A 24,834-nucleotide genomic window follows, 5' to 3' on the forward strand; every position below is an offset into this window, starting at 1 on the left:
TATGTTAGAAATAACATTTTTATATTTTATTGTTCGCGTTGCCGCTCATTTGTCTTTACAAAGTGCAGAAAAAAATGCTCAATTTAGGAACAGATGACGCAGGATATATAAATGAGGATAAGAAAAAGCGTCGAGTATCTATATCAAAACCAACGCCATGTCGTCTATGCCATTCACGCGTGACATTGACAACAGAATCGCCAAACATTTACGAAGCTACCGCAGATTTTATTAAAGAAGGATGTGAAAACGGTGAAGGCGAAAAGCAATTAATAGTCGATGCGTGCCAAAGTATCTGGGGTGTAAAGTATGAGCGCCATGAGTGCTTACCGGAACGTATCTGTGTACGCTGCCTTGAAATGCTCAAGGACTTCTATGAGCAGCGCCGGTGCATGCAGCAGCGGGAGTCTGAGCTGCAGCAAGATTTAAAAAACATTATTTCTCTGGATGCCAAGTACCGACCTGGCCTGAATGGCAATCCTGGCGTGTTTGAATTCGAAGAAGGCGAAGAAGGCTGCGTCATTGTCGACGTGGATCCAGATCAACTTTGCGAGACCAGCGATGACGAATTCTTAGGATCCGATGGAGAGGCTGACCTTGACGAGGAGGAGTGGGACGACGAGGATGAGGAGGAACCTCAAAATGATGAAGATGTTGATATGCCGCTCGGCATGGATGCAGCCCAAATGGCGATCATGCAGGCACACCAAACTGCAGATGCCAGTGCCACGGTAAATGCACATCCCAAGAGCGCCTTTCTGTGCCAATACTGCGATCTGGCCTTCACACTACAGCCAGACTGCCAGCAGCATGAGCTGGGATCACACGACGTCTCTGCGCCTTTCAGTTGTAACTACTGTCAGCTGCGCTTGACCACAAGGCCTGCTCTTATTGCGCACATCAAGGAGCTGCATGACGCTGAGCGGCCGTATGTATGCGCACTCTGCAGCAAGGGATTCGTTCGACGTTCGGACTTGAAGAAGCACACAATTGTTCATACTGGCGTGCGGCCCTTTTCGTGTCACGTCTGTTCCAAAAGCTTTTCACGCAATACCAACCTAACCAAGCACTTGCGCATTCACAGCAGTGTCAAGCCGTTTGTTTGCCAGCAATGTCCGCGTTCTTTTCAAACTCCACTAGAGCTGATGAAGCACACGCGCTCCCATGCCGAGGTCAAGCCCTACCAGTGCCAACGATGCCCTGCTTCATTTGCTCGCAAAGACAAGCTTTTAGTGCACCAGCAAGTGCACTTAAAGCGCGACGTGGAGCAACATAATCAAAATGTGCGCATAAACATGACGGTGCCGCTGGAACAAGTGCAGCTTCCACTGCATCCCTACGTGGAAGCCGATGCATCAGTGCAGCAGCTTCCCTACTCCTATCAACAACAGCCGACGTCGCAGCCAAAGAATAAACCACCAGCGAAGATATCGCGCAATTTTCGCTGTGATGTTTGCGACAGAGGATTTCAGCGTGAGCGGGATCTACAGCGTCATCGGGCTCTGCATATGGATAGGCTTTTTGCGTGCAAGATTTGCGGACAGGGCTTCAACCGACGGGAACAGCTGCAACGTCATGAATTGGAGGCTCATGGCCCCAGCTATACTTGTGCGATCTGTTGCATCACCTTTCTGCAACAGTCGGAGCTGGAAAACCACCTCAAAGTCCATGAGCTACAGCATAGTGTGGCTAAGAGCACACAAGAGGCGTTGCTAGCCGCTGCTGCGGTACCGCTGGGTCATCCCATTGGCGAGCAGATTGGCGCTGCCAAGCCGCCTATCGTACAGGAGCCTGCTCAGATGGCTAACTTAAGGCCTTCGGCTTCTGAGTTGTCCTTCTATAGCAATATGATACCCACAATGAATCTCGGCTTTTACAGCGAGACGCGTCCCGAGGAGAGCAATGGAGCTTGATAAGCTATTATTATTGCTAAGTAAAAAAGATATTGATCGTAATAAAGGTTATTAATTCATATTATGTTATAATTTTAGACTGACGTTGATATTGACGAATAGATAGATATTCAGTATGATTTGAATTCTTACGGACATTGCCCAAAACCAATATACTTTCTTTAATTTAGTGAACTGAGTATAATATTTAGGCATTTGACATTGACCGAATTATGGAGTGGAAAATTTTAACCTATATATATATGTTGCCAGCTTTAGTTGCCAAATTGATCTAGAGGCCAAACATTGAACAAATAGCTAAACCTTGTGAAAATCGTATGAGATTTGACCGAGTTATGGGTTGGGAAATTTTGAGCTATGCCTATATAGGATATTTGAGAGTAACATTTTTACATGAATTCAGACCAAAAATAATGTTGCCAGCTTTAGTTGCCAAATTGATATAGAGGCCAAACTATGAATAAAGATCTGCAAATGTGATGAGATTACGAATGTCGGGCTCTGTCTTTATTGCATTTTATTTTCCTATCTAAATATCAATTTTACTTCTCTTTAATTTAATTTTTTTAAGATTGTGTTACAGTAGACTTTTGTACACTCTCGGATGCACAGGAATCATGCATGCTTCACCTTAGCTAAGCAGATTATTCCCTGCCATTGTTCAGTAACTCTTATTTGGTATCTCTTTGTGTATTGTCACTTTAGAGCATTTATTATTTTAAAATATATATTAAATATATTTAAATGTAAAGCAACATTACATACTTACATCTGTTTTTTTGTTCTGTTAGAATCAAAGTACTCACACCTGAGATGTCGTAGGGAAACGAACAATTTATCAGTTTGACACTCTAGGAAAGCCTTGGGCAATATTTGATCCAGGTGACATAGACCACATCAGCATAATGAGTTGGTTCCATCTGCACAAGCTTATTATGTGGCTCAACACGCCTCACCCTCAACGAGTTAATTGTTTTAGGCCTGTGCTCAAAACATTCTGTCGCTTTGCTAAAACAACGGCGGCGCAACAGCTGCTCCAGCTGGGCAGCTTGTGTTACTTTCTTGCAGCACCGGTTCCACGGTTCTGTTCGTACATCCTCCGATCAGTTCGGAAAAACAATGCGACGAGTGAAGACGTCAGATATAAGCGCGATTCGCTGAGAGTGTAAAACAATCTGTGTGCAGTTCGCAAGCGTGGGTTTCAGTTTGTTTACTTCTTTTTCTGATAAATTGACAAACCAGATGATAAGTTATAATAATATAATACATAAATAAAAAACATGTTAACCGACGTGCACATTATGAAGAAGCATAATCGCCTGTGCCAATGTTTGGTTTCTTGTAATATCAGAATAATATTTGTTGGCCAGTTAAGAAATGCCAAAAATATGTGAAAAGTGCTTGTACTCAAAATTAAATATTGAGAAAATATGTATGTGTGCAAAGAGCGGTAATGTACAATATTGAAAATTGCTGCAACCGAAAGAAGACTTAAAGTTAGACTTAAGTTCAAAGCAGTTGGCAGGGAATTTGAGAATACCTGAAGGGGCGAAGGGGAAGGAAGGCTCACTAAATTCCTGTCTTCCTTATGAATTGCGTTGCCTTCGACTTCCCGTAACAAGTTGCCGGCGCCAACAGCTGCTGCGAATCAGCCATCAGGCGGGGGAGGAGAGGAATCTTTAATATAGATTTATTGGGCACTTTTGCCTTATTATTATTTTTACATGTACTAGAAAAGATACTACTTGAAAGGGGGTTTAGGAAAATGCATGTGTTCTTTGTGGAAATGGCGCCAAAGGATTTGGTTTCTTTGAGAAAGTTCATTTGAGACAGATTTGATAATTTTCGCAAAGTTCAAGTATTCTCGGTGCAGAACGCGGTTCAAAGAATTTTTAGCAAAAGTTATAATTTTCGTTTCATTTTAGATCCCTTCATAATAACTTTATCAATTCATGGAAATTCCACCAGCAAATGTGAAAATTTGGCAAAATCTTTACAGCTTTTTTTATCCACCATGGATAAAATTCTCATTCTCAAAGATCTTTGTGAAAATTTATTTGATACTTTTTTTTCTATTTCCAGCATTTTGCATTGCTCTTGAATGAAAAGGGCTTAAATGAAAGAAAGTTTATTTATCGGCTTCAAGATTCTTAGCATAAGATTAATATAGGCGGAAAACGTTGATTCCCACTTAAGGTTCTTTATTCGCTGGACTTTAAACATATATTCATATGGTGGTAGAGTTCTTAATGGTACGGGTAGATTTAAGTTTTCCACGAGCGGGAACTGGGTGAAAAAGTAATATCTACAAGGCTGGGAAACACCTTATATATATATCCATCCTGGGACTAAAACGAACTTTAAACATGTGTACATATGATTGTGTATGGTAAAAAAGGGGGGATGTTGACCGCAGTCAAAGATTGCTGTTGTCTAGCCGAGATTATCCGATTTGAAGGTTCCCCATTCCCAAACATTGTTTATTGTAATTGTGCTCCGTCGATCGAATCTATCAATGTCAGACATCAGTCAGCCTGTGGATGTGCTTGGCTGTTATTTGGCGAATCTTTTTCCATATTTAATTCTGTTTCGTTGGGGAGAAATGTAATCAGATGTATGCACAAGTCTGCCAGATATTCACATGAGAGCCGCGTTTCACATCCGTTTTGCATGTAGTTTGATCAACAATTCAACAATTCACTTTCTTCTGCCTCTGGCTGCCTTTTTGTTTGATTTCTTTTTTTTGGATAATGTGTGTGTTTTTCAAGACAATGCAATGCTACAGATAACACCCGTACATATGTAGGTAGGCAAGGTGCACAGTTGAAGCGTTCCACTTGGTCGCCGAAAGACCAGCTTTTCATCATATTCGTAGTTAGTCTCCATCTCCGTCGTCATCGTCGTCGTCGTCGTCGTCGTCATCCGTTTACTGTATCATAAACATTTATGCCAATTTTTTTTTTCGTTCGCTCGGAAACCAGTTTCCTGTGATATTTTGAGGTATGCATTTGCCTGGCACGACATTTGCTCCTGCGCTTCCAACGTGCCCCAAAAGACGCTGACACCGCCGACTCTGTGCAACTGTGCAACTGTGGATCTGTGGATCTGCGGATCCGCGGCTCAGTCGTTCGATGTGGCGATGTCGACTCACTTCATGTCGTCACGCGATCTTCAATTCGTTCATTAATTCAGTCGGCATACGGCTGGCCGCTGGGCGTAGAAGTAGAAGTAGCTGGAAGTGTTAATTAGTTGTTATAGTGTGGGGCTTCCCTTCAGGTATGCCCAGGCAGACATATGCGCAGATTTATATGGGAACTTGTGCAAATTGTGGGTGGGTGTCGTTTATAGCTAACTACGCATTACGGTACTAACAAGCTTTCTTCGGCTTTTCGTAACGATAAGGTAAAAAGGTATTCATTTGATTACCAGGTGTGTGTTGAGCGTAAATTTCCATAATTATTTAAATGTGTCTGGTCCAGGAAACTGACTTGGGCTGAGACTCGATATTGACATTGAAATTTCCAATTGTTATTCCGTAACTGCGAACTCTGGCTGCCTGCCTGACAGCGAAGACAAGATACAAATTAGTGGAAGCTGCATCCCAAGGCTTTCGAAATAAATTCCTGCGTGCAAGTCCGCCTCAGCCTCAGCCTGCGACTGGCTGCGATCGTGAATGGGAATCGGAATGCGAATGTGAACGCGGAGACTTGAAAATCAAACTCAGCCATAGCCAAAGATGCGCAGGTAATCTAGCCCGAGGGGCATATCAAGTCCACTTGCTTTGTCCGCTCTATTCCCATTAAATTGTTGTGGGTGTATGTTTATATACATATGTATTATCTGTGGGATATATGTATACCTTTGAGCAGCATGTAAATGTATGGTCACGACATTTTCCATTTGGCTCAGCTGCATTTTGGGGGCAGGTGTTGATTGATTAGTATAGAGACTATCTGTGGCATTTACCCCTTTTTTGGGAAGGTGCATTTTGATTAATATTGCTTGGTCAAGAATTCCCTGCCGCACACTATCGATCACAAACATGCCACGTACGTAATAACTGGTTGGCGTCTCTGGCCAGGGGCCAGAGGCTATATTTGAGCTGGAGGTCAAATTCCTGGCAACAATTTGGTTGTTAGCTGCTGCCTCCGGCTGACTCGCAATTGCCAATTCATAAAGGGACGACAACTCCAATCGCATTGACGCATGCATCTAATTGTTTCAAGCCTTTTACTGCTAACTGATTCGATTCACAGCGAACGTAGATGGCGATGACAAGTTTTTGTGGCCCGTTGGTTCCTGCTGCACTTGTTGGCATCCAACTCATCTCATCTGATCGCGTCGCGTCGCGTCGCATCGCATCGCATCGCTGTCACGATATTACATAACTCTGGCACGGCAAGAAAATTAACGCAATTGCTGTATTTGGCGACGTGCTCAAATTTAGAATTTCAGTTCAGATCCAATCGAAATGCGCCTCAGCTGTCAGCCTTGTTTGGGCTAATGCAATCAAACGCCGATTAAAAGTTCTTACACGCCTTCTCGCAGACGCAGACGCAGACGCAGACGCAGATACATGCATGTACTATTTCCGTCTTCGAGTCAACTCCCACATAAATTGGTGCTAAAAACGAGCCGAGAGTTTCCGTTTCCTGTCCAACCAGACCGATGATTACTTTTGTATTTTCCCTTGCTATCCGACTGCCATTCTTTACTATTTCTTTACTTTTTTGAAACCCAGAAACGTGACGATATTTGCAATTTTCTGGTATTTAAGTTGCGCTGCATATATATTAAAAATATTTTCCCAGTTTGAATACTCAAATATTTTCCATTTTGAATTGTCAAGAAGGTACCTATATGTATATCCACCATCTGAAACTTTTATTTCAATCCTGAGCTATGAATTTCGAATCGATTTCTTCGGCACTTCAATCTTGAACATCAATTTTCCGCCTATTTTCAATTCGAAATCTATATTACATTATACCTAAATATTTAAAAAAAAATATGTGAGATTCATCGAATAAAGAACGAAAGGTTGGAAGCAATTGAAGCCAAATCAAAAAGTTTCGTTCATTCAACCTTTGACCGGATTTGTTTTTTCCAACAGTGTGGATTTCTAAAATATGTTACGTATCAAATAAATTTTTACAATGATTTTTGAAAATGATTTTCAATATTTCAATCTACCACAGTTGGAACACGTATTCATTTAGTTCTTATGTGTAGAACATACAACTTTTCCCAACAAATCTTAGAATCATATATTCCAGCTAGGAAGAGAGGATTCTAAGAAAAGTGGGAAACACATCTTAAAAGAATTTGCATTAAGAACCTTGGAAATGAATTTGAGCACGAAACTTCATCCAACAAATCTTTGGGCCACTTTTTTAACAAGAAAGGGTGGAAAGACACCTCAAATAAATTCGAATAAAGATATTTGAAAATAATTGTAACATATGCGTAGAGACATAAAATCTGGGGATATAGAGAACAATTACAGAAACAAATGTTTTTTTGTTGTATCACAATCAGCATTAAAATAAGAGAGAATATCCTTAAAAATATGAACTGAAAATTTGATCAATATCGGGCAAGAAACACAGAAGTTATTAAGGCGCAGGAATTCCTGGCATGGATGGGTTTATGATGGCAATTAGTTCGCTTGATTGAAGGAAGTTGTGGATTCGATACCGGAAGGGAGAACTTAATCATTTTTAAATTTACTTTTATTAATGCTAGTACTCATACCCTCTACTCATTCAAGCGGGGCTATGGTAAGCGAGTGCGAAGCAAGGGTTGGTAGAAGTAGGTTTAGGATATCCCCAAGTCGGGCACTGCCGACTCTTGCTTCAACTATCATTTGTTCGATTCGATTATTGTTTTCAAGGAACTAAAAACTATATTTTATGGTGGCTTTCTGTTTGTTTGATGGGCTGCTTTATAGAATTCGCCACAGCGTGCGAGGGATTATTTGTAGGCATTTTAAGCCATGTACGGGATATAAGTATAAAAGCATTGCAATGCTATCGGAAGGCTTAGGGCTGAGTTTCATTGAGTTTGAGTGCATCGTCTGCCGACTTGATTTGTAAAAGTATTTCTCAATGTCCGCCTGGGGCCCGGGGCCAATGCCGAGAAGTGAGCAACTAAGGCAATAGCCGGCTCTGGCGAAACAACCAGCTATTAATCAAAATCTCTTGATCTGCGCAAATGTGTACACTGAGAGAAAACGAGCTCAGTCCAAGGCTAAACTACTGCGCCCACCTCTAATTGGGTCAGTAAATATTTTGACAAGTGTGCTGTTGGCGGCAGCCCACCATGATGGACGACGCCAGACCAGGCCAGGCCGGAGCCAGGCCGGAGTCAGGCCAGAGCCATGATGTTGTTGTTCTATTAGACATGTGTGTTTGGCCTGGCCAAATCGCGGTAAATCACAAAAGCCAGGCACGAACTGGCAACACGACTCCAACAAGAGATTCGACTGCGAAGGCGGACCAAGCGACTAGCTGCGCCCTTGGCTCTTTATTAAATTAAGTTAAATCATGTAATTTCCATGTAGCAAGTCAAAAGGGCAATGAATCGCCATCGCCCCATGATAATAATAGGGCAGTACTCTAGGAGTACATTTCTGTACCCTGTGATTTGCTGATCACTGATCACTGATCGCTGCTCGCTGATTTTCTTCTTGGGAAACTTTTCCGCTGGACCACAAATTGATTGTAAATGTTTGCCCAATCCCCACTAAATACTCAGGAATTTCAAAGTCTCGCTCTCTTGGTAATCAATTTATATGTATGCATCTAAGCCGCAGCGGTGATTTGTTGTTGCCAACGTTAGCACAAATGCAAATTAGTTGGCATCGACACATGGCCAAAGCCGAAGCCAGGGCCAAAGTCAGGGCCACATTGTCTTAACTCTGGTCTTGGCCAGAGTGGACCAAAGACGAGCCAAAACAACGTTTACGTTTTAGGTTTCTTCTTCTTCGTTGAGCTAAAACTTTTATCGCTCGCGTAGCTTAGAATAAATAACCTCAGTTAAGGGGCGACCACGGAGCCTGGCCACAGAGCCTGGCCTGCATATTTATGAGACCTATTTTGGTTGATGCGATTTCGCCAGCTGATTCTGTTACGTTCTCATAATAGACAGCAGCTTTTTAACTGTCTTCAAAAACTAATCGCAGCAGCTAATCATATTTATGCTCTTACGAATTTAAATAAACATTTCTCGACTGTACGGATAATAAAAAGAAGAAATATATATAATATAATAAATATAATATAATAAACAATATAATCAATTCCTTACTGCTTAACTTTTACTCATATGAACTTGCTTTATTTAAATTATTTCGCTTTAATTGCACATTAGAAAAAACTCACATTTCCTAATTTAAATTAAGTGCAAGAGTGCTTTAGTCGGGACTGACAGACCTAGGAGATACCCTGCCATAACTAGGAGCAGCTCGCTAATATAAAATATTTATCATAGTATAAAATATTTATTTATTTATTAACCAATGCTATTAGCTTTCAGTTTATCTTAAATTCAATAATATTAGCTTAAATTCTAATTTTAACTAAACAAGAAACATGACACTTGAAGAAAAGTGTATATTAATTAGTTTTAAAGAAAGAATTCCTTAAGCTTATGTTTAATTAAAGCACTATCGAAAAGCATTTCAGTTGCAAGATTGATATTAATTATTATTAATTGATTAAAGCTTTAATGATCAATTCATAGGCTCCTTACTTGCATAAGAAGTTCTATGAGTCCCCACAGAAAAGATCTTCCATGTTTCCGATACAATTTTCTGCGGTAGATTAAATATTTGTATATTCTGTTTGTTTATCAAGGAATCGGCTGCAAAATCATTTTTTGTGAAACCTTTTTACGGTTTAATAAACCGTAAACGAAAGTTTATTATTTTTCGCTTTCAATATCTGTGAAAATGTAGGTGATAATTTTTTTGGCACGGTTTAAAAAACGAAAGTTTATTTTTCGGTTTTTGAATATCTGTGTGAAAGATAACTCTAGTTCAGGACGACGAGTGTTAGTTGAATATAAAGTAATATGTTAAAAAAATTTAAATTTGTAAGCACTAAAGTAGCTGCGCGCAAGGCCGGGGAATACCCGCGTTATTTATATTACGATGCACCAGTTTTAATTGGTTCAGTCGGCAGGCTTAAAAGCAGTTCAAGAATAGTTTGCGAGGTGTCAGCTGTGAAGATCTTTCGCCCATATTAGGTAGCCGCCATAAGAGCCAACAAGTATGTGGAAGTGACTCAGATATGAGTGAGTTTCTGAGTTTTAGCTTTCTACGAGTACTCAAACGGTGCCGCCCGCTGTGTTGACACTGAGAAATGCCTGCGGCTCGTGGTGGCCACATGGGCATCGCTTCCACACTAGCAACATTTTATGACAATCATTTAAGTTAATTGCGGAAAGCAAGAGTTCCCCGAGTTCCCCCGTTAGGGCCACACGGAGAGGCACACGGAGACCACACCGGGTTGCTTGGCAGAGTGTAGGATAAATATTGTGTCTCATTTCCATTGGCAACTCATCCATCTGCCGCCTGCGTTTGCGTTTGCGTTTGCCTTGGTTCTATGTCGGATATCTGAGAGGCGAACAGCTGTGACCAGTTTCTCTGCAGTCTCCTTGGCCCGTCACGCGTAGTAAAAGGCATTAGCGTCCGTGTCTGTCACCTTCGTCATGGTCACGCTAATCGAGGTAATCGCCTGCGCCAATAAACTGACAGGTTTATGGGCGTGCAGACGCGGAAGCCGCCGCAGACCAATAGCCGCCGAGTGGACTAGCTGAGAGCCGCAGTTGGACACTTGATTTAAAAGCAATTAAAATGCGAATTGATGTCGCGATTGATTTCGCTCGTATTCGACTCATTTGTTGCAGATATCTTCGGTTGATGGGTCACGCAATATGATGATGATGCTATGTTGCTGCCGGACCAGACGTACGCCGACTACGTGGACCGACATCTGACCAAGCCGGGCTTCAAGAGCTCCGGCACCAGCAGCAGCAGCAGCAGCTACGACCGCACCGCAGATTTCTTTGAGAACATACCCGACTTCGTCGGCGCCTCCCTGCCGGCCTTTCTTTACAGTCACAGTCACAGTCACAGTCCACAGAGCAGCCGACAGCCTGCAGATGCGCACCAAGACACGCCGGAGACCCGGCGCTCCTCCAACTCCAGCGGACCAACTAAGGAGCCGAGCGAGACTTCGGGCAGGAGCGATAACTGCGACGATGTTTTGCGACTCTGCGAGGACTTTCTCTGTCGGCATCGCATGCGCCCCGACTTCTTTTGCCAATACCACAAGGCACTCAGGTGCGTAATATAGTGTATCCAAATGTTTCCAGGTAAAACTTCTGTGCCTTGCAGCTCAACCACGCCGTCGCCTAAGCAAAGCAAAGCTTCGCCAACCGTGGACAAGGCCGAATGCTCCGCGGGGCCAAGGGCTGCCAAGGAACAGGAATCCTCGGTGCTATCCGGCAATAACATCAATGATGTGGTCGAACGATTCACAAAGTTCTCAGCTATTTACACACTCCCGGTTGCCAGGCGAAAGAAAACATGCAACAAAACCACAGGAAACATAACTGGTGAGCTACTAACACTTTTCAGTTCTTATATATAATTGTTAATGCTTGTAAAGTAATATAGGTATAGGTATATAAATAATATATAATACTCTGCCACGATTAAAATGTAACTATACAGATCAAGTATCTCTCACTTTATGCCTACCAAAACCACCTTCCCGCCTTGCCTGTCACTATAAATGACATAAAGAAACGAGAAAGAAGCCATTCGGCACACCGACGATTTAACACCCTTGCTCGTATTTAAGAAGTACCGAGAAAATAGTTAATGCCGAGTATGGTTAAGGTATCTGGAAAAACAAAACAGGTTTTCATACAAGAACCTCATTTTCGATCGTTCCTATCGCAGCTATATGATATAGTTGTCCAATGTAAACAATATTTTGCATAAGTTTAGGGAGTATAGTTCATCTTGAAAATGCCGAGTTTGGCCGTAATATCTTGAAAAATGAAAAAGTTTTCCATACAACAACTTAATTTTCGACCGATCGTTCCTATGGCAGCTATATGATAAAGTGGCCCGATGTTGATAGGATTAGGCATATATATGAGGAGCATAGTCAAACTTTAAAATGCAGAGTTTGGACAAAATATCTCAAAAAACAAAAAAGTTATCCATACAACAACTTAATTTACGACCGATCGTTCCTATGGCACCTATATGATATAGCTGTCCGATGTTGATATGATTTTGATTTTATAGGAGGATCCTAGTGAAACTAATAAATGCCAAGTTTAATCAAGATACCTTGATAAACAAACAAGTTTTTCATACCAGAACCTACTTTTTGACCGATCGTTCCTAGGGCAGCTATATGATATAGTGGGCCGATGTTAATAGGATTATGCATATATATGAGGAGCATAGTATAACTAATAAATGCAAATTTTGGTCAAATTATCTTGACTAACAAAAAAGTTTTCTCAAGAACAAATTAATTTTCAACCGATCGTTCCTATGGCAACTATTGATATAGAGGGAATATGTACAGTTTCATAACGATAGCTTTAAAATTGAGAGACTACTTCGACAGAGAGAAACAGAGAGTAAAAAATAATACATTTTCAAAGATCTTTGTGAAAATTCATTTCATAAAATTGACTGCACTTGAATGGAAAATACGGATCAAAAGTTTATTGAACGAAATTTAATAAGATCCGCATTGGCTATACTTGCAGCGAATTGGGTATTCGAGGTTGTGGTGCAGCGAAATAAGCATGCAGTGAAGAGAATAAATACCCAAGGGTTACCATATCAGCTAAAAGTGGTGTTCGCTTATATCTTTGTGCAGCAAGCTGGTTTATGTCTAGGATAAACGATTTTCAGGCGTTAATTTTATGTTTTGTATGATTTTTGTGAAATGCCCTATTTCAATTGATTATGCTTGCAAGAAATTACTGGAAATCTTTACTTAAACTGTATAATGCATTGTTAAAAAAATAATGATGGAGAGCGCAGTATTTATATATTTTTGGGAGAAGAAATAATCTTGATCAGAGAATCTGCAAACCAAATTAATTGCCTCTACTTTCGTTTGACCGTAAAAATGTTGAATAAATTAGCATATGGCTGTTGTTAGGTGCTGTGAGCTGCAAACTGCGATGGAAATGATGTGGGAATTATGAAATGCAACATTAACAATAAACAATCAACGGTAATTAACACGCGAGAGACCCATAGTTCAAATACTTGACCCCATATTTGAGCGACTGCGCACAGACAGAGTAAGTGAAGCTGAAAACAAAGAGACCTCGGGCCTTTTACCTGTTTGTTAAATTTACCTGCGCCAACATGATGAGAGCGCGTCTCGGAGAGCACAACGATCGCTTTTCTACAACCGCGTCTGGAGCGGCGCAGACCAGCGCAAATCCAGCGTTCAGTCTTTGTATTGGCCTGGGAGCGAGCAAGTGAAGTCGACGGCTGTTCGTCTGGTCTGTGAATGTGGATTATAAGAAAAGCATATAAATCGAGCGTTCGCCACAAATAAACTGTTTAAAAAACATAGAAAAACTCGCCTGAGCGATGTTTCAAAGTCGCTTCTCAATCAAATTGTTTTCTGGAAAGCTGTGTTAATTTACTGCATATATATATGTACATGTATATGTGTATGTGACTGGCTGCGTGTGTGTGTGTGTGTGTGTGTACCTCGAAGGTATCTAAGCATCTACTCCGAGTTCCAACTCTGCGTGTGCTGGCGCTGCTGTCTGCGAGCTGAAATTGGTGGTAACTTGTTTTTCAGAAAAGCAACAACAACAAAATACAACAACAACAAAAACAACAAAAATGTCTGCATACAACAAGAAAACAAGCGCGCGCGAGTGAGCTGCAGATATAATTATAAGAAGAATCAATATACAAAAAAACAAAAAAAAAGAAACAACAAAAATAATACGGAGTAGAAAAGCAAAAGCAAGAGATTTGCACAACTCCGAAAACTATCGGACTGGACTGATTGAGGCAGATGCTGCCAGTGTGGTTTGGCTGCGCTGCCCTTCTGCATTCTTTGCACTCGTTTGTTTGTATTTTGTTGTTTCACTTGCTGCACAGCCAAAAAAAAGAAAGAAAAAGCAAAATAAAAATATCCCCAGCCAAACGGGCAGAGAGACAGTCGTTCAGTTCGGGCGTATCGGTATCGGTCGCATGCCCAGTTTGTATGCCGTGCACACAAATACAGATGCAGGCTAGCACACACACACATACACTCATACACACACATAGCCACATGCATGTAGACAATCTGGTCAACCTGGACAATGTTTGCCTTCTGTAAGCTTCTCTGCCGAAAACCTGTTCGATCGGGCGTGTTTTGTGCTGTGTATAAGCATACGAAATTATTCAAATAAGAAATATCGTCGTCGTCGCCGGTGCCGACGTAGCACGCTTTTCGTCCTTTTCGTCGTGTGCGTCGCCAAAAAGAGAATAATAATAAAAATACAAATAAAAATAAAAATAAAAGCAACGCATTGCCAATCCAAATCCAAACTCGTTTCTGCGACTGCAGCTCGAATTAGATTGTTTCATTCTCCGCTGGCCACACAAATGTACATCTACGATGGCCACATTGGGCCTGTCAAAAGTTTTCATACTGGATAAATATTTTACGGAATTGCAAAAATTTTGGGAGACCGAGAAGAAGCTGCAGGGTAAGGATTTTGATCTTGATCAACCAAAACCTGTTCACGTTTGTTTCCTACGTCTTTTGTTTCTGCGTTCTACTATTACTTTTTTTTATGATTATTATTGATTGTTTGAGCAGAGCTTTGAACCTTGCTTGCTGTCACCATAAAAGTAAACAATTATAGCATAATTATGGTATAGCCAGATCTGGGCCAAACAACGGACGATTGAAACGCTCGCTATCCCACAACTGTACCTAGGCTCCATTATAAGACCGATTTTGTTTGGTGTATATCATATCTGTTAGAGCTACGATCATTGCAACTATTAGCATAATAAAACACATTGTCCACATTAAAAACAACTCGATGTACCTACATATGTGCTGGGCACGTCGTATATAGTGCGCAGCTGTATTGCTATAAAGGTGTGTGCTGCTTGGCTTGCAACATATGCCTGCCTCCAGCTTCGTCGCAACCTCTCCGCGGGCCCATCGTGACCAGTTTTGGTCCCAGGCAACGCCGCCAACACATCCGTTGAGATGTTTAAATGTGGCCGTCGTCGCCGTCGTCGTCTATGCACGCTTATTTCAGCTTTCTTGAAATTTTCTTGACTGATTTTAAGTTCTACTGCATGCAAAAATTAAAGATTGATAATCAACAGCACGAATGGAAGCTTACCGAAAACGAGAATATAATGTAAAAGAACATTTATTTTCATATATAATTGGATTGATAAAATGTTCCTTGACAAAAAATAAATTTTGCATATCTTGATCTTTGGATCTCTGGATCTTTGAACCTAAAACGTTCAGCAGCATGTCAAATAATTATTTCAAACTAAAAACATCCTTTAGATAAAAGTTTTAACCTAAATATACATAAATTTCGAAATATTTATTACTACTTTAATTTATGTTTCTTGGGTTAATACTTAGCTTAATAACATTACTACTCTTACATACGGTAATTTTCTAGCCAAAGTCTGTAGGATCCTTCTACCTTATAATTTAATGGGTTCAGGGTATCCCCATCAATTTTCTAAGGTGTTTATTTAAAAGAGTTTAGTTTAAGAAAACGGACAATAAGTTTGGTATGCATATTCTCGTATAATATACATAGATTTAAGAGTATTTTAGTTTTTTTTAATAATTTTGTCCCAGATTAAAAAAGTTGCTTGAAAAATAGAATTCCATTCATCCCAACTCTCGCCCATCTGCCCGAGGATCGCATGAAGTTGTGAAGTAAATAAAGAACACAGACTAAGACTAGTTACTAAATGGCTTAGAATATAATATTTAATGCGAGAAAGAAGTCTCTGAACAGATTGGCATGCTATCTTTATCGCCTGCAAGGCATAGTTACTGGTTAGTCTAGTTGAGACTGGACTTTCATTATTATTATCTATAATTTATTTTTATGTGCAATATTAGAAACTTAAGAATTTCGGTATAGATTCTTATTGATTGCTTGGAATCAGGGCAATTTATCAATAATCCTGGGAGGACCAAAGTTTAAAGATCTACGATTAACGCATTTAAACATAAGTACAGACAGAATATATATATAATTAACAGGTCCGAAATTCTTCTACCATTATACCTTTTTTACCCAAATTCAATGGATGCAGGGTATAGAAATCGATACACAAATTCCGTTTTTTGAGCATACCTCCAAGCTTATAAGAGTCAGATACCAATTTCGACTCGTAGACACTTAAATACACACATATTCACAATATATAACCTACCGCCCCGCCCATAAAATAATAAGAAAACAACATTGTGGAGGTATAAATTTAATATAAATATTGGCTGATGAACATTTTAACGCCTTAAAATTTGTCATTTTTCAAAAATACGAATATTCTTAGGCACAAAAAAAAGTTCTACTCCAGAGAATTTCTTCAGGATCGGTTAAAAAGCGCAGAAGGTACTGCAGAAAAGTATTGAAAAAAGTAAAAGAAATTTCAAATAGGCTATAGAACGTTAAGTTTATAGGGTATAGAGGGAGTGATAAATAGTGTGCTACTGTCTTCAGTTTAGTTGAAAATCTAATCTAAATCCTAGTTGTGCACTCCCGACTAGAACACGTGTCTTTTAAGCGGGGTATAGCTTGGCGTATTTAATTCTATATGGGTGAAATACCCACTAATTATATATAATAAAAATATTTTATAGCACAAAAAAAAGGACTAGATCCTCTTACTTGTTGCAGCTACTCGTATTGATAATTTACTAATATCAGGCCAGTTTATAGGACACGTTATGGGAAGACCCTTCTTCCATTCATATGAGAAATATTAATAATGGGAAATATTATTAATCTCGTATTGATAATTTACGAATATCAGGTCAGTTTATAGGACGCGTTATGGGAACACCAACCCCTTCTTCCATTCATATGAGAAATATTAATAATGGAAAATATTATTAATAGTAAATATTGATAATTTACGAATATCAGGGCAGTTTATAGGACACGTTATGGGAAGACCGACCCCTTCTTCCATTCATATGACAAATATTAATAATGGGAAATATTATTAATCGTAAATATTGATAATGTACGAATATCAGGGCAGTTTATAGGACGCGTTATGGGAAGACCGACCCCTTCTTCCATTCATATGACAAATATTAATAATGGGAAATATTATTAATCGTAAATATTGATAATGTACGAATATCAGGGTAGTTTATAGGAAGATCGACCTCTTCTTCCATTCATATGAGAAATATTAATAATGGGAAATATTATTAATCGTAAATATTGATAATTTACGAATATCAGGTCAGTTTATAGGAAGACCGACCTCTTCTTCCATTCATATGGGAAATATTTTTATGGGGAATGTTATTGATCACAACAGTGTCTTTCGTCTTTCAGATGCCTCGTCGTCAAATGAGGCAGTGCACCTGCAACAGCGGCTCAAAAGTCTAAGCACCGAGCTGCTGGTCATGCGCAATCGGCTGCATGTGGAGAGTCAGGGGCATGGCCGGGCAGGCGATGTACAGCACCACGGTATGGGAGGAGGCGCCGGCGCCGGCGGTGGCGTTTCAGTTGGCGCCGGTGGCGGATCAAAGGCGGCCAATTATGACTTGAACGCGTCCAGTCCGAACCTCAATCTGGGCTCCGGGGGGCTCTCTGCGAATGCACTGCAGCAGCATGCGAACGGAAGCGGCCAGAACACCCTGACCAAGGTAAGTTCCATCTAACCACGTGCATGGAACTTCTACTTATCAATTGTGAACTCTAATTGGCGAGCAGCATGCGTACAACTACAGCCAGACGCTGCCGAGCAATGCAGGCTCCGGCGCTGTCATCCCGGCGCGCAACACGTCCATTCCGCATCCGCTGCCGCACCAGCTGAGCGGCGAGGTGTCCGGCATGGGCCAGAGCAAGGGGCACGGCGGCAGTCTGGGCTTTACGGGAACCTTGACGCCCGCCTCCCTGCCCCACAGCGTCAATGGCAGATCCAATACGCTGCCCATGCGCTCCTCCGCCGCAACTTCTCTTCCGGCGTCAGCGACTGTGACTTCGCATCCGAATAGCCAACAATTGCCATCCACAAAGCACGTGAATCCTTGCCAGAGCGTGAAAACGTTACCATTCGGATTTGGCTCTGCAGCCGGCGGTGGCAAGCAGCCGCAGCAGGTCAACCGTCTGGCCAAGGACATGCAGGATCTGATCCATCTGGCGGGCCCGTTGAACGAGCACGCCGTCATGCACACCCTCCAGGCCCGCTTCAACGAGCAGCGCTACTTCGTGAGTATCCCTCTTCCCGGAGATCTGTCCTCGTTTACTATAGATTCGCTTGCCTTGCAGACCAACGTGGGCTCGATACTTCTGTCGATTAATCCATACCTGGATGTTGGAAATCCGCTAACGCTCACTTCTACGCGCGACCTGCCGCTGGCGCCGCAGCTGCAGAAGATCGTTCAGGAGGCAGTGCGTCAGCAGAGCGAGACGGGCTACCCCCAGGCCATCATACTGTCGGGCACCAGCGGGGCCGGGAAGACGGCGAACGCCATGCTCATGCTGCGCCAGTTGTTTGCCATTGCCGGCGGTGGCCAGGAGACGGATGCCTTTAAGCATTTGGCCGCCGCTTTTACAGTATTACGCTCACTTGGATCCGCCAAGACGACCACCAATTCCGAGTCCAGTCGCATTGGCCAGTTTATTGAGGTTCAGGTCACGGACGGTGCGCTCTATCGCACCAAGATACACTGTTACTTTCTGGACCAAACTCGCGTTATTCGTCCATTGCCTAAGGAGAAGAACTATCACATTTTCTACCAGCTGCTCGCCGGCCTCAACAGGGAGGAGCGCCAGAAGCTCCATTTGGAGGGCTACTCCCCGGCGAATCTGCGCTATCTCCGCGGCGACATCACCCAGAATGAGCACGAGGACGCGGTGCGCTTTCAGGCCTGGAAAACTTGCCTGGGCATATTGGGAATACCCTTCTTGGACGTGGTGCGTGTCCTCGCTGCTGTGCTATTGCTGGGCAACGTTCAGTTTATCGACGGTGGGGTAAGTAACATATTCCCAAACTACGAAATTTTTAGACTGTTATATCAATTTTATGGCTATCAAATGCGCTGTTGCGAATATGCTGCTAGTGTTCAGATACCGATTCGAATTCGAAAAGATGTGGCTTTTATTTATTTTTTAAAAAGTAACAATAACAAATATAGTTTAATGATCTTGATAATCAACCATAGTAACACCGATAACAAGGTATTAATATCCTAAATTTTCATATTTAGACACTTTTTTTTGGTTAATATTTTTCCGAGATATTTCAATAGATGGTGTGGTTTGCTTAAGTTTTATTTGAGCCGTGACGCCATCTGTAGCCTTTTTGACTGTTTTGTGAAGTGGCGCCACCTAGTTTTGAACATACATGTTATTGTGCTCAGCTACTTATTCCATTCTTATCAACAAATTTAACTCGAGTGGAATGGCGTTCATGCTAGAGTGTCGATCTGACGCGCGGAAGTCGCGAGTTCGCCTCGCTTGGCTTTGCGTTGTATCTTAATCAATTAAAGGTGCTTCTCACTATTTCTTGCGATGATGATTATTATGGGTAATTTACGTCTGAATTTATTCGTGTTCGAAACTTATATATATTACTGAGCAAGAAGTTTTATTTTACTGTTCATAAAATATGCAGTCGGAATCTTATAAATGGTCCGTTACACATTGTGTTGCCCACAGATTGCAAATACATGTTTTTGGGTGTGTGTGTGTGTTTTTTTTTTGTATATGAGAAGAAAAAGAAGATTCAAGTGCGATGGGTTCAGAATTCCAACTTTGAATGCGAAGTTTTTGCCTCAGCCAATGGCGTGCAAGCAGCTATGTTTGTATGTGTGAATTCTGCATGCAAGAGTACATAAAAATATGTATATGTATGTGTGCTGTTATACACTGTAGTGGCAGTAGAAATTAATTTTGTTGGTTTTCCAGCGCCGAGCATGACCTATCCCAAAGCAAGGCTCTATCCGCGTTTGGGTATGTATTTAAAATTATTTAAAATTAGGCCAGCTTTTTTTGGGCTCGTTTGAAAATATTGGCTGCATAGAAAATATTTTTTATTTTTTTTTTATTTTGGCATGATAAAAATTTTTTTTTAAAAATCTATCATACGTTGAAAATTATTCAATTTATATAGAAAATATGTATAATAATTACCATTATACCCTGTTTACCCAAAAAAACGAATATACTTAATCTAAATGTGAATGTTTATTTATGTGTATATGATTATGAAAGAAAGTTTACATGTTTGTAAGGCAACCTCGACGGTAAGTAGAGCGTAACTCCTAGTCGAGCACGCCCGGCTAGAGGACATTCGAATTTGTTAGCTGACGAAACTTTTGCCTTTTGTAACTATCTGCAGTTGGTGCGAATAAGAAGTAGAAGAAGAAGAAGAGCTTCGGTGGCACTTGCATGCGCCAAATTATTCGTTTAACATCAAACTATTAAGTCTTGAGTAAAGTTTGCTCAAATAAAATTCCCATAAGAGACAGAAATTTAATCTGGATGAATAATATATTATTCATGCAAGTTATTAAAGTGAGCTCTCCTCCGCGTCTTGCAGGGCCTCGAGGTGGACGTAAAGGGCGAGACGGAGCTGAATTCGGTGGCCAGTCTGTTGGGGGTGCCGCCGGCCGCACTGTTCCGCGGACTGACCACGCGCACCCACAACGTGCGGGGCCAGCTGGTGAAGTCGGTGTGCGGGGATGGGGATGCGAACATGACACGCGATTGCCTGGCCAAGGCGCTCTACTGCCGGTTGGTGGCGACGATTGTTAGGCGAGCGAACAGCCTGAAGCGTCTGGGCTCGACGCTGGGCACGTTGAGCTCGGACTCGAACGAGTCCGTGCACAACCAGGCGGATGCGGCGTCGCAGCACACGTCGACCATTGGCGGCGGCAATGCGGGCTCCAAATCGATGGCAGCTCTGAATAATGCGGTGCGGCATGCCACGGACGGATTCATTGGCATACTGGACATGTTCGGGTTCGAGGAGCCCTCGCCGCACGCCCAGCTGGAGCATTTGTGCATCAATTTGTGCGCGGAGACCATGCAGCACTTTTACAATACGCACATTTTCAAATCGTCCGTGGAGTCGTGCCGGGACGAGGGTATTGTGTGCGAAACCGAGGTGGACTATGTCGATAATGTGCCATGCATCGATCTGATATCCTCGCTGCGCACGGGCCTGCTCAGCCTGTTGGACATGGAGTGCTCGGTGCGCGGCACGGCCGAGAGCTACGTGACCAAGCTGAAGGTGCAGCATCGCTGCTCGACGCGTCTGGAGACGAGAACCGCCCTGGAGCCGGACGATCCTCGACTCTTTGCCATTCGGCACTTCGCCGGACGCGTGGAATACGACACCACGGACTTTCTGGACACCAACCGAGACGTGGTGCCGGACGATCTGGTCGCCGTGTTCTACAAGCACAGCTGCAACTTTGGATTCGCTACGCATCTATTTGGATCCGAGCTGAAGGCTCTCTATGCCCAGCAGCACGCGCCACGTGGTCTCAGCTTCCGCATCTCGCCCACCTCCCACTCGGACTTGCTGAACGGGGATGAGCCGGTCTCGACGCTAACTCAGGATTTTCACACGCGGCTGGATAATCTGCTGCGCACCCTGGTCCATGCCCGGCCGCACTTTGTGCGCTGCATCCGGAGCAATACATTCGAGCAGCCGGGCCGGTTCGATCGGGTGACTGTGGTGCGCCAGATCCGATCGCTGCAGGTCTTGGAGACCGTGAATCTCATGGCCTCGGGCTTTCCGCACCGCATGCGATTCAAGCAGTTCAATGCCCGCTATCGAATGCTCGCTCCCTTCCGGCTGCTGCGGCGCACCGAGGACAAAGCTCTCGAGGATTGCCAGCTGATACTTCAGTACGCCATGGGCATGGAACAGCTGCCCGTGCAGGATGGCTCTGTCACGCTGGCCTGGGCCCCGGGCAAGCGGCACGTTTTCATCAGCGAGGGCATACGCCAGCATCTCGAGCACCTGCGCACGGAGATTCGGCACAGGAGCGCCACCCGCATCCAATCCATCTGGCGCGGCTGGTGCTGGCGCAAGAAGATGGGCAGCAGCCTGAAGCGATCCTGTGCCACCGATGCCGGCCTAATCTCGGCGCTGCCCGCCATCGCCAGCACCTGTGCCAAGCTCGTCAATGCCCACAACAATCCCACGGGCAAAGCAGCCACTGCAGCCATGGCCGCCCTGGCGGCAGTCGCAACCGCAGCTCCCAATACGGGTGAGAAACCTTTTGATCGATTGTAATCGACCCGTCTTTATCTCTCTCTCTCTCTCTCTCTCTCTCTCTCCTGCCATTTAGTCTCGCGCCTGTCCGCCAAATCCACAAACCAAACGCCGGGTCTGGGCATCGGAGGTGCCGTGACTCGGCCACGCCCTCAGCCTATTGCCGGCACACCACCGCCGGATCCGCACGAGAAATGCGACCAGAAGATTATCCAGCAAACATGTAGTCTCTTCGGACTCGACCTGGTAAGTGGCTCCTTTTGCAACTCTTGACGGATGCCCGATCCCCAAACTATTAACCAGAAGGAGGCATCTCCGATCTGGAAAGTATATATATTCTCGGTCAACATATATCCAACGCGACGATCTGCTTACTATTCGATCGGCAACAATTCTATTTTAAATTCATTTGTCGTAACTCGTTTCGGCAAATTCCACCCGTATGTGTGGAAAAATCGCGAAAAACTTTGTTGTTTACCATCCGATCGGCCTCAAACTCAATTTCAGAGATCTTTTTTTAAATTCATTTGCGGGGTGTTTCACACTTTTAGGAAAATCCATTCATCCCTGGTGGAAATGGGGATCAAAGATTTGGTGGGTGAACTTTCGCTCTCAAATTCATTTCCATGTATCTATATAAACAATCATTTGAGACGTGTTTCACATATTTGACAAAATCAAAGCTTTCTCGGTGGAAAGTGCAATTCCCAAGATTTTTTTGATGAAGTTTTATGTTTTGTCCGATTTGCTTTAAACTTATTTTCAAAGCTCTACATAGAAACTCAAGAAACACCCGTTTTAGTGATTTGGGAAATTCCACCCGTAACAGTGGTAAATTGGCGGAAATCGTTCGTATGAAAGTTGTTTGTTTACCGCCCGATCAGTGTCAAAATCATTTTCAAAGCTATTGGACCACATTTATTTTAAGTCCGTGTTATACCCGCTATTTATATTATATTATATTATATTATATATAAATTGTTTACCGCTAGCTACACATATATATATTTTTGAGAATGTGTCCCAAGAAACACATATTAAACCTTGTTGAATTTTTAGCTTCCATTGTGCAATAAATTCGTTTTAACTTTTTTACACTCTTTACATGTAAACTTCACCACTTGCTGGGATTATTGCGCTGTGGTTGCCGCTTGCAGGAACGCCCTCCGCCCGTTCCACTATCTCGGGCTTATACCATCACAGCCAATTCAAAGAAGCTGGGCTATCCGCAAAGTCGCATCATGAAAATGAATTTTCCGGAGGATGCACTGGCTAATCCGGCGCCAGGTGAACTGCAGCAGCTGAAAAAGGGCGACACCGTGACCGTTGTGGGCGCCTCCAGTGGGCGGGGCCATTTGGTTGTCGAGCACAAAGGCCAGACCTATCACGTGCCCTTCCAGTACATGGAGCTGAGCGGCCAAACCGTTGCCTCTGCCAGCAATGCCGCCGGCAATGCCACTATGGCCATATCCTCCGCCTTGATGTCGGCTGGCCAGTCGAATGGGGTGAAAATCTGAAATGACGCTGATCAGCCAGGAAATGACACTTTCCGACGGAGACTGTAAATAACTGACCAACTTAGTATAAGTGACTAAATTTAAAATATGAATCGCCGCGATTTGAGTTGTCCGATGGAGTATTATTTGTGTGTTTTTCATATGACAATAGGTTGTAGCTTCCAGTGCCAATCAAGTGGGGTTTTTCCAATAATAATAATCTCTACGGTTTTGTTGTTATATATAGTTTATAAAATAGAAAACATGTAGTTAGTATAAGTCGCTTCTGAAGCCTCGTTTAATTGAACCTTTATCTGGCTGCCTTCAGCGTATCGTGGACTAAATAAGGGTAAAATGCATGCGGTTTTTCATTGTTGCTCATTGCCTGATTCATTATAATATTATATTATTCATATGGCAATATATACATATATATATATATTGATTTAGTTTTTTCACACATATATTTATTTATTAAGTCATGTTGCGTACATAATGTACTAAACATTCCACTTCATCCATTAAAGAAATAGAAGGCATGTACAACATATTCTGCGTTTATTATCTAAGTAAAACGAGTACTAAATATGAATGTTTGAAGTAAAACGAGTACTAAATACGAGGGAATGAAGTAAAACGAGTACTAAATATGAATGTTTGAAGTAAAACGAGTGCTAAATATGAATGCTTGAAGTAAAACGAGTACTTATTAAAATGACTGTATGTATTTGAGATTTCACCATAATAGAACAGATATTATGGTTGGTTGCGTTGTCTCACAAATAAAGTAAGCCTTTTTATCCACGCATTTGTGTTTGGCCAATATAAAATTTGATGTGGCATTATCGAACTGTATAAGTCCGCACATATTTATATGATGAGTTTTCCCATTACTCTC

General features: G+C 42.4%; 2 protein-coding genes across 5 annotated transcripts; both read left to right on the top strand.

The window, feature by feature from the left end:
- Positions 1-2,048, top strand: prg (piragua). The gene is made up of 2 exons (XM_064683032.1): positions 1-1,933; positions 1,992-2,048. Exon 1 carries the CDS (start codon positions 75-77, stop codon positions 1,911-1,913), a length of 1,839 nt encoding a protein of 612 aa, XP_064539102.1. The 5' UTR covers positions 1-74; the 3' UTR covers positions 1,914-1,933; positions 1,992-2,048.
- Positions 2,049-2,964: 916 nt separating this feature from the next.
- Positions 2,965-24,484, top strand: dachs (unconventional myosin-IXb-like dachs). 4 transcript variants are annotated; one of them, XM_064683060.1, is made up of 9 exons: positions 2,965-3,107; positions 10,824-11,259; positions 11,314-11,534; positions 17,541-17,854; positions 17,922-18,419; positions 18,480-19,184; positions 20,755-22,435; positions 22,517-22,686; positions 23,598-24,484. In XM_064683060.1, exons 2-9 carry the CDS (start codon positions 10,865-10,867, stop codon positions 23,955-23,957), a joined length of 4,344 nt encoding a protein of 1,447 aa, XP_064539130.1. In that variant the 5' UTR covers positions 2,965-3,107; positions 10,824-10,864; the 3' UTR covers positions 23,958-24,484. The 4 variants fall into 4 exon arrangements, with proteins under 4 accessions (XP_064539130.1, XP_064539132.1, XP_064539131.1 ...); XM_064683062.1 differs by lacking the exon at positions 2,965-3,107 and adding an exon at positions 5,549-5,657; XM_064683061.1 differs by lacking the exon at positions 2,965-3,107 and having other exon boundaries at positions 10,550-11,259.
- The last annotated feature ends 350 nt before the right edge of the window (positions 24,485-24,834 follow it).

Source organism: Drosophila montana, unplaced genomic scaffold, assembly GCF_035044405.1.
Source record: "Drosophila montana isolate Dmon_TW-CO22-7 unplaced genomic scaffold, ASM3504440v1 contig_2581_1, whole genome shotgun sequence".
Taxonomy (NCBI): domain Eukaryota; kingdom Metazoa; phylum Arthropoda; class Insecta; order Diptera; family Drosophilidae; genus Drosophila; species Drosophila montana.